The 10,498-nt window shown below is 34.5% G+C and overlaps 1 protein-coding gene across 3 annotated transcripts; it reads right to left on the reverse strand.

Moving 5' to 3' along the window:
• Positions 1 to 294: 294 nt before the first annotated feature.
• LOC119785919 (hepcidin-like) lies at positions 295 to 9,489 on the reverse strand. 3 transcript variants are annotated; one of them, XM_038288900.1, is made up of 3 exons: positions 1,055 to 1,214; positions 892 to 969; positions 295 to 713 (listed from the first exon to the last, which is right to left on the reverse strand). In XM_038288900.1, the coding sequence occupies exons 1-3, from the start codon at positions 1,139 to 1,141 to the stop codon at positions 615 to 617; spliced, it is 264 nt and encodes an 87-aa protein (XP_038144828.1). In that variant the 5' UTR covers positions 1,142 to 1,214; the 3' UTR covers positions 295 to 614. The 3 variants fall into 3 exon arrangements, with proteins under 3 accessions (XP_038144828.1, XP_038144819.1, XP_038144811.1); XM_038288891.1 differs by lacking the exons at positions 892 to 969; positions 1,055 to 1,214 and adding exons at positions 9,164 to 9,241; positions 9,328 to 9,489 and having other exon boundaries at positions 300 to 713; XM_038288883.1 differs by lacking the exons at positions 295 to 713; positions 892 to 969; positions 1,055 to 1,214 and adding exons at positions 8,537 to 8,973; positions 9,164 to 9,241; positions 9,328 to 9,489.
• Between the last annotated feature and the right edge of the window lie 1,009 nt (positions 9,490 to 10,498).

Consider the following 10,498-nt stretch of genomic DNA (forward strand, 5'->3'; position numbering starts at 1 on the left):
TCTGTGTTGCCCTGCGATGGACTGGCGACCTGTCCAGGGTGGACCCCGCCTCTTGCTTGTAGACAGCTGGAGATAGGCACCAGCACCCCTTGCGACACCGCTTGTGACGAAAAATGGATGGATGAATTGAGATTATAGAATTTAGTTACCAAGACATAATTTCCCACCCTTTGTGGTTGTCCTTATTACTTTTTTCCCCCCTTGCTTACATCTCCATGTAGCATAATCTTTTAACTCTTTACAAACTGTGTTTTTTGTAAATTGAAAGCAAACTACAAGCAAACACATAAGTCATGAAGTTTTCAAGAATATTTATTGAGGGGTAACATTTATCATGACACCAAAAATTACACCTCTGATCAAGTTATCCAAACACTGAGTCTAAACATAATAGTTATACTCATAAAGCATTAACAACAATGTTTAGTATGGTAACACCTTTTGGTTTGTATTTTTGATTATTTGTTAAATAATTTGGATGCCGTATTAAAGCACCATCCACATTGTTACAATGAAAGCATAAAAACTGTTTAGATCCATAAAAAGCAATGATTTATTGAACTGCATTTTTTTCCCTGTAGTTCATTTATCTTCATGATGTTTTTAGGCCTTTTCTAGAATCTGCAGCAGATGCCACAGCCTCTCATTCCAGGGCAGCAACCGCAGCAGAAGCGGCAGCGACGGCGGCGCAGCATAGCTCTCTCATATGGCATCTGTAAATAAAAAAATAGTATCATTTCAAATATGAAATGCTGTAAGACTGAAATATGTTCAGTAACCTTTAACTCCATGTATTAATTGAAAAAAGTAAACCCCACCTACTATCTAACTACGAAATATTCAGAAATATTTCTATATATGCGTAGTATTTTATTTATTCACTTGACTGACCTTCCAGGAGTCCGCTGGCATGTCTTCACCTTCAGCGATGGGGCTGCCATTGGCCAATCCATCCATCAGTTCAGCACCCTGTAAAAGATGTTGTTAATTTAGACCAAGTATGCTAATGTTGTGACTAATATGAACGTAAAAATTAAAGTTTCAATGCTCTTACTTCAATGATCATGTCAGCGGATCCCTCATGGATCCCGATGACTGTCACCATGATGGCCGCGGCAACCGCAAGAGTGAAAGCCTTCATTTTGGGAGTGTTGGTCCAGCTGGAGCTTTAAAATCAAGTGAAGTTGCTAAGATTTTGATGTCTGAATGTAAGAAAAGGGCTGGTATTTATACCTACTTTGGTTGGTGTTGCAATGAGGTATTTCCACTCTGTGATTGACAGAGCAGAAGTAAGATATTTCAAAAGCATTGCAAGCATGAAGAGTTCAGCTGCATAATCTCACTTTTGCAAAAGTAGCACATTTGGCAATCCAACTTTTTTCTTAATACCCTCTTTACAGTAGCATGCAATGGATTAAAACAAAAATGCATACACCTGTTAAAATAATGCCTTGAGTACAGTTTATGTAATTTAAGATCTTATTTTATTTTTGTTTTTAAAGAAGTATAATAAGACATGTAATTCAAACAGTACCCTGCACATTGGCCCATAATGGTCACTGCAGCGGACAGCTGTTTAAGAGTTTTTTCTATTAAAAGGTATGGTGTACATTTTAACACACATTCAGTCTTAAACTTTGCAAGGTATCTGGCAAAAAAGTTGTAAAATATCACAAAAATAACGCTTTGGAACTCTGGTCTGAAGTAGAAAGTTGTGAGTTCTCAGGTGAAATGGTGTCAGGAATAAACCTATAAGTTCTCAGGGTTTTATAATTAAACTTATCAAGTTTTATTGGTCAGCAAATTTAGTTAAATTTTGAAAAAATTAACTGAATTTTCATTTTAATTAAGCAACATTTTCAGCTAAAACACAAAGTGTATGTCACAGAAAGCATATTAGCTGAATTCATTAAAGCTGTCTAAGCTTTCTGCAATGAGTCATAGATAATAGGCCAGGAAGGATATATGGACCGATCCTTTAAATCCAGAAAAGAAGGACTCATATTAGCATTTTCGCTTTTAAGAGGCTCTTTCTATGAGCATTCCTATGACCTGAAACCTGATTTTATTTATTGGTCACAAGTGGATTATATTGTAAATGTAAAAAAATGAAAATAAAAGAAAGTACCGGGATTATATTTAAAATATATAGAAATGTTAAAGCAATAATGTAATTTCGGCTTTTTTATTTTAAAGACGTAGTTTATGTATTAACAAGAGATGGGAAGTAACGAAGTACAAATACTTTGCTACTGTACTCAAGTAGATTTTTCTGATACCGGTACTTTTACTTTACTTTACTACTTATTTTTATGGCGACTTTTTACTTCTACTCCTTACATTTTTACACAAATATCTGTACTTTCTACTTCTTACATTTTAAAAAATTGGCTTGTTACTTTAGTTTTGAATCATTTCAATGGAGTTACCGTTATTATTTTTCACGTCATCAATACCAAATTCAATCTAATTGGATGGGAATCTACGTTGCATTTGATGCACTACTAAAAGATGAATTGACAGATTCGGCGGTATTCATTCGCGACAAATCATTGCAGCTTGGTGGCGGTGGCGTTAGCATAATAGTATGGACGACGAGATGATTGAAAATGAACACAACGGAGATCCCAGAGATTCGGCAGAAAAGCAGCAAGACATTCCCGATCACCCTTGGCCTTATCTGAAAGAGATGTTTGACATGGTAGGCATCAAGAATGACTCCTGGCGAATGTGCTGCAAATTGTGCCAACCAAAACACCATGAACTGCTGGCTTTCAAGAATTCACCACCGAATTTGAAAAAGCATATAGAGGTAAATGCATATTTTTGTTGTTATCAAAAGCTATTTGTTGTTTGTTGTGTTTATTAAGTGTACGTTAATGGTCAGTTATATTTGTCCTCCTGCTAGCTAACAATTACCATGAATTGTTTCTCTAACATTTTGCTAGCAAGTAACTCAAGTGATGTTAGGTTAGCAAGCGTTCACTTTATTTGAAATTCTAATACTAGCTGGTTGATACAATATCTGCATGTATAACTTATCTTTATATTACAAATGAATTCAGTAATTTTGTTTAGTATAATAGTGCTGTAGTAACGCTTCAACGGCGTAATATACGTTAAAAAGCAACTCCATACCGATTTTGACAAAACTTCAACGATATCTCCTCACAAAAGTCCGAGTTAAGCTAGTTGCTTCTTTACAACCTTACTGTACATTTGATCACATGTCCCTTAAATTTTTCTTTAACTTTGAGCTGCTGCTCTCAATGAAAAGCCTTTTGTTCCAGACTTTTCACCAATGTAATATAGATTTTATGTTTAGTTTGATGAAGGTGGTTGGCCAGCTATTTTAGAAAGAAAATTGTGTTATTTGTGTGCAAATATACAGGATCTAAAAACTACTTTTTAAAACCCACTGTCCTACACACAATTAAGTTATGACACGTTAAGCATTACAGAAGGTCTGAATACCCTTGTTGCTCCCAAGTTCTTGAAGGGATTCAGGACAAATCTATGTACAGAAACGTATTTGTAGGCATCCATCACTTGTCATTTTTCTTTGGCTAGATGTCTATTGTCTATTTTTCATATTAATAAAAAAAGTTATACAATGCACATTGAATTTGTAATTTCTCCAACTTTTATAGCACTTAAATTGTAAAAATGGACATTATCCTTTATTAGCACTCTATGTTCAAAGCTTTACTAGCTGTCAGTTCATTTCGAATATGCTGCTGCCATCTGTTAGTTGCAACTCTAAAAGCATGGGGAACTTCATTAATATCTGTTAAGTAAGTCAGATATTATCCTTGTTTTTTCTTGTTCTTGTTGCCATGTTTTAGCACACACACATACATGCAGATTCCAAATGTTAATGGCAAGATTAAAAAAGCGAAACTGGGTCTGTGAATTCTCACAAAGTAACAATTGAATTTATATTTCGCTAATGAGTCAGAGTCTTATTAACCTGGAGTCCCAGTCTCTGTCAGATATATACATATATATATATATATATATATATATATATATATATATATATATATATACATATATATATATATATAGACATCCATTTAAAATGTAGGCAACGGCATGAAAAAAGTGGTTTCTACTTTTACTTTTATACTTTAAGTTAATTTACAAGCCTGTACTTTGTTACTTTTACTTGAGTAAAGAAGTTTAATCAGTACTTCCACTTTTACCAGAGTATTTTTTAACACAAGTATCAGTACTTTTACTCAAGTACGGAAAGTGAATACTTTTGCCGTGTCTGATATTAACATGGTAATAGAAGTCCCACATTCTTAAAGCAATAAAAACTCTTGCAAACATATTTTATCCCTTTATAGATATTTTATGAAGTATTAATTTAACCATTATGGGAGATTTACAGTTGTGAGCTCAGGTTTTCTAATGTAGGCCTAAAAAATAAGGCTTTAGATCATTCAACTGTTTAAAAGTATGCCGAGCCGTGTTTGGCAGCATACAATGAAAAACAAATGTTCTGGACTTATACAACCCAGTTTGTTTTATTGAGTTTAAGTTTAAGTTTATGCTGTTGTATGTTTAGTGCTTAAGTGAATGAAAGTTGTTTTTAATCCACCCTAGGAAGAAAAGTCTTAGGTTATGACAAATCAGTTCATCAGAAGGATCAGGTTTTTTTCAGAATTTGCAAAAAGAGTCACAATTTAAAGGAAATTGATTATTATTTAGATTAGAAATTTGGAAGACAACAACATTGCATATGCTAAAATGTCAGGTGCCATTGTGCCATTCAGGTCAATCAGTTGGTTTCATAAGCACAACCATGAAAACATGAAACAACGAAAACCTCACTCCAGCACTTTTATATAGAGTTACAACATTCAGTCTCCTTTGAAGGAATTCAGCAGGCTTATTAGCCAACTCTACTTTGCAAAACCTTTCTAAAGCTGTTAGACTGTGGGGACATCTCTTGCCCTATTGCCTCTTAAGGTGAAACCACAGAGTTTTATTTACGTTTAGATTGAGACACTGGCCTGGTTATTACAACTGTTATGTTTAGTTAATCTGTCTTCTATTATGAATTAAATGCTTGCTAAAAATAAGGGTTTTTCTACACTTATGATAATTGCCAGCATTCTTTTGAACCTAATATAACTTCTGGATCTGGGTTCCTCATATTATAAAACATTGTCCTTGCAAGGCTTTGTAAAATGTGAGCGAGGTTTTGTATGTGCAGATAAGATAAGGGGCATTTATATTGTAACCTTAACTTTAAGTTTACATGGGATTGTGATATGTAAACAACCAGTATTTGAAACATGCTCTAGTTCTACCTATACTTTTAATATATACATCATGGTTTGGGGGTTTTCTTCCTTTTTTTACACATTTTATATTTTTGTAATGAAATCCATTCCAGAGTTTTGTTTAAGCCGTGCCTGCTATTGATTTTGCTCAAGGATGGAAATGAGAACCAGTACTAGGACAGTTGAATCAGCTAGATGCAATGTAGTCAACGTTCCCCTAAATTTGAAGTCATGAAGCTTATATTTAGCAAAACTTAACGTAAAAAAATAAAATAAATTTGCATTAGCTAAAGCTGTTTGCATTTATGAATTTTATAATCTTCATATTTTTTCACAAAACATAAATTTCCTTTAAATGTATGTAAATTGCACCTCGATGGATGGTTGACAAAGCTTTGAACTTGTCACCTATGGCAGTCAAATTCTTTTTTGCATTAAATAGACATGACTTTAACAGAAATGTGTGGACTTTACTGTCAAACACTTATAAACTCGTTATTAGACACCAACTCAATGTGCAAATAAAATACAGACACAAAAAATTTATAATACCGATCAAAGTCAAAAAATAACCTCAATATGCGAATAATTTCAGCTTTCTTTACCTTTAGCCTTTTTATGTCAACATATACATCAACACAAAAGCTATAAAAAACTTGATTACTTCTTGCACTGGAAAAAATCGAAATCTATATAAGTAATTTTTTTCTTTAAAAAAAGTTCATTTGTTCTTGGATTGAGGAGGAAAAAGAGACATTTTGCCAGTGGAACACGACAATTTACATTTAAAATAAGAAAACACAGCTGCATTGCCTTATTTCAAGTTTATTTTATACTCATTCCATTGGCAAACTATCTAATTTACCTACTCAAATTAAGGGTAAATACACTTAAAGGAAAATTCCGGTTTTTAACACTTTTAGCCCATTTTCTGTAGTGTCCAGGATGAAATCGAATGATCGACACCAAAATTTTGACGATTGGTCCTGTCTCGGCTATGTGGCTCATGCAGAATCCCCCCCTGGCTGCTTCAGAATGGCTTCCATAGTGCATGTCCGATAATGTCCTTAAAACAACCTTAAACGTTCTGTTTTTAAAATATGCTACTCACCGGGTCGTCAGCGCTGTTCAATGACGTTCCAAAAAAAGTTTCGTAAAGAAAAAACGTTCCTGTAGTGTTTTATTTAGCATTTTGTAAATCCCATTGAGTTCTGTTGGAATAGTCAATATCCCTCCGCCACCGGAAACGGAAATGGGGCCTGTTTACGCTTAGTTGTAGTCTTTTCGCTTCACTCTGTGTACTCCGACGTCGAGGTGCTAACGTCTCTGTTAAACACTTTAAAAAACTCTGAAAATGGAATACGAAAGGTGGATTCTTGAGGAGGACATATTGGACTTTGAGTTTGACGGTAGAGGATACCGTCGCCAACTAGTGGTCTGGAGTGTGCAACGCTTCAGATTCGAACGGGAAGCGGAAGTTTATAAGCGGTTGTGATGTATCGGAAAAAATAGTTCTGGGATTTACAAAATGCTAAATAAAACAAGACAGGAACGGTTTTTCTTCACGAAACTTTTTTTGGAACGTCATTGAACAGCGCTGACGACCCGGTGAGTAGCATATTTAAGGTTGGAACGTTTAAGGTTGTTTTAAGGACATTATCGGACATGCACTATGGAAGCCATTCTGAAGCAGCCAGGGGGGGATTCTGCATGAGCCAAATAGCAGAGACAGGACCAATCGTCAAAATTTTGGTGTCGATCATTCGATTTCATCCTGGACACTACAGAAAATGGGCTAAAAGTGTTAAAAACCGGAATTTTCCTTTAATTTAGAAAATTTTAACTTATTTCTAGATCGTTTTTCCAGTGAGGGGGACTCAGGTCTAAGGCTGTCTTAAATTAAGTGTATTTACCCTTAATTCGAGTAGAAATATAATATGATTTGCCAAAGGAATCAGTATTTTTATTTTTTAAATAATTAGATAAGAAGCAATTGAAATAAGACAATACAATTGCTTTTTCTTATTTTAAATATAAATGTTTTGTTTTATTGGCAGAATTTCTCACTGACCACAATATAAAAAAAATGCACTGTAAGAAAAATTATCGTATTTAGATTTCAGTTTTCTGCATTGCAGGATCTTTTTTGGCAAGACTGCTGCAAGTGTCACAAATTGCTCCACCATGCATGCCAATTTTCTAAAGCAAAAACCTTAATTTTCAATCAATAATGTGGGATTTTAGCTGTGGAAAGAGAAATGTTCTCATAAATGTTGAAACAGTTCACAGTTATCTCTGACCTCACCATTCGGCATGCAGCTGTCAATGTGGGTCTTAATGCATGATTAGATTATTTTAAAAAGTTTTTTCTTCCTTGGTTTTAATGTCCATTATCACACCCCAGTGTGAACGGTCTATGAACCTAAATGTACGGCTTCACATCTCCTTGGGTGCAAAGTTGTGAAACTCGAACTTCAATATTACAACTAAAATTTAGAGGAAATTCAGTAATGAACAAGGCTGGCATGGTTTTTGCCACTCTAAATTCAATTAAATCAAAAAATAATGTATGTATGAATCAAATATTAATGTTGAAGAATCTCATCTGACTTTCTTTTCATGAGTTGTGATTCAGGGTGAATAGGAAGTAGATGTGAATAGGAAGTATCTCTGGTAGCAGTCTGTCTTGCACTAGATCTAGAGAAGCCTAATATTGAAAACAATGTGTTAAACAATCTTCTGAAGATGTTGATTGCTGTTGTCTATAATTGCTCTTCATTTCATGAGGAATTCCTCTTTGTAAAATCATCTTATGAGGTCCCAGAGGATTTCTTAGAAAAGAGCTTTCTTTATTAGCTTGTTGAATTTCTCTGTCCTTTGCGCTGATGCTGTTACTCTAGTAGATGATGGTAGAGGAGATTACACTCTGCAACAGACAGGATATGCAGCACCTTGTTGCAAAGGCTAAAGGAACTAAGCTTCCTGTCTGCTTTGTCCTTTTTTGTGAACAGTTTAACAGTTTCGTCTCCACTGAAGTTTGTTGTCCAGGTAAACACCAAGGCATTTATCCTCCTCCATTACTTTCCCTTCTTCTCCCATTCATTTAACAGAATTCAACTTTTTCCTTACTTATGCCTCATTGCAGTATATTTTAATTATTGTGAATGGCAAGCCTCAATATTATATTTACAAACTGTTGTTGTTGTTTTATGCATCAAAGCAAACTATAATCAAAGCAAAACTCAAAGTTCACATGAATATTTATTGGTGGGTATGATTTATTAAGACAACAAAACTTATTCCTCGGATCAAGTTAACACATTTATTATCCAAACACTGAGTCCAAACATCATTGTTATACTTTTAAAGCATTAACAATACAGTTTACTCTTGTAACACCTTTTGGTGTGTACTTTTTGGATATTTGCAAATAATTTGAATGCCAAAGTAAAACAAAATACACAAGCATCACACTGAAAGCGTCAAAACAACTTCGATTCTTAAAAAGCAATGATATATTCAACTACATTTAATGTTCCTGTAGTTGATGTATCTTCTTGCTGTTTTCAGATTTTTTTTTTTAGAATCTGCAGCAGATGCCACAGCCTCTCATTCCAGGGCAGCAACGACAGCACAAACGGCAGCGACGGCGTTGTGCCTGAGCTCTCTCATATGGCATCTGAAGAAATAAAAATATTTTGTGTCAATTTCAGATACAGAATATTTCACAGCTAGAATTTAAGAAACTTTTCATTCCACATTCTGTTTGACAAAATATACCCCACCTGCTATATAACAGAAAAATATCCAGAAATATATGAATTATACATTTATATATAGATAGTTGTTTATTTATTCACTTGACTGACCTTCCAGGAGTCCGCTGGCATGTCTTCACCTTCAGCGATTGGGCTGCCATTGGCCAGTCCATCCATCAGTTCAGCACCCTGTAAAAGATGTTTTGTATTTTAGAGCAAGCATGAAAATATTGTGACTAATATAAACATAAAAATTAAAGTTTCAATGCTCTTACTTCAATGATCAGGTCAGCGGATCCCTCATGGATCCCGATGACAGTCACCATGATGGCCACAGCAACCGCAAGAGTGAAAGCCTTCATTTTGGGAGTGTTGGTCCAGCTGGAGCTTCAAAATCAAGTGAAGTTGCTTAGATTTTGATGTCTGAATGTGAGAAAGGGGCTGCTATTTATACCTACTTAGGTTGGTGTTGTAATGAGGTATTTCCACTCTGTGATTGACAGAGCAGAAGTAAGATATTTCTAAAGCATTGCAAGCATGAAGAGTTCAGCAGCATAATTTCACTTTTGCAAAAGCAGCACATTTGGAAATACAACTTTTTCATTACTGCCCTGTTTAAAATAACGTACAGTGGATCAAACAAGTATGCATACATCTTTTAAATAATACATAGGATAACTGTTTATGTAGTTTACTATATGTTCTTTTTAAAAGTGTTATCTAAAGAGTACCTAGCACTTTGGCATGTAATATTCATTAGGGTTGAAAGCTGTTAAAGAGCTAATTTTCTATTTAATGCAAATGGACAGTGTACATTTTAGCACACCCTCGGGTCTCAGGCAGAAACATTGTCAGATCTCATGATGGTGTGTCTGATCTTTTAGGGATAAACCTATCAGGTCTTAGGTCTCAGGATAACCGGCTCTTTTTAAAATTAAGTTAAATATTTACAAAATCAGAAGATCTTTTACTTTATCAAAGCTTGATTTACCGAAAAAATCACAGAAATTATATCACAGAATGCACAATGTATACATTTTTTATCACAAATTTTGCCATTGTGGTCTGTCTTTGTTGTCAAGCTTTCTGCAATATCTCACAAGAAATTGTAGGAAATTGGATCCATCCTTCAAATCTTTTTAAGGTTGCTGCAACTAAACCTTTATTTAAGTCTTTTGACCCAGGTAATTTGGTCAAATATAGACCTATATCTCAATCTTCCTTTCTTATGTAAAGTTCTTTACAAAATTGTTGCTAAATAAGTGTGTGACCATTTACGCCATAATTAACTTTTTTAACTGTTTCACTAATGATATTGTAATGATATCTCACTAATGATATTGTAATGGCCTCAGATAATGGACTTGTATCTGTTCGTTTTCTCTTAGATCTCAGTGCTAAATTTGATACAGTTCATCATAATGTTATTTTGGAAAGGCTTGAGCA

This window comes from Cyprinodon tularosa, unplaced genomic scaffold (genome assembly GCF_016077235.1).
Source record: "Cyprinodon tularosa strain WSP-4 unplaced genomic scaffold, ASM1607723v1 ctg107, whole genome shotgun sequence".
NCBI lineage: Eukaryota > Metazoa > Chordata > Actinopteri > Cyprinodontiformes > Cyprinodontidae > Cyprinodon > Cyprinodon tularosa.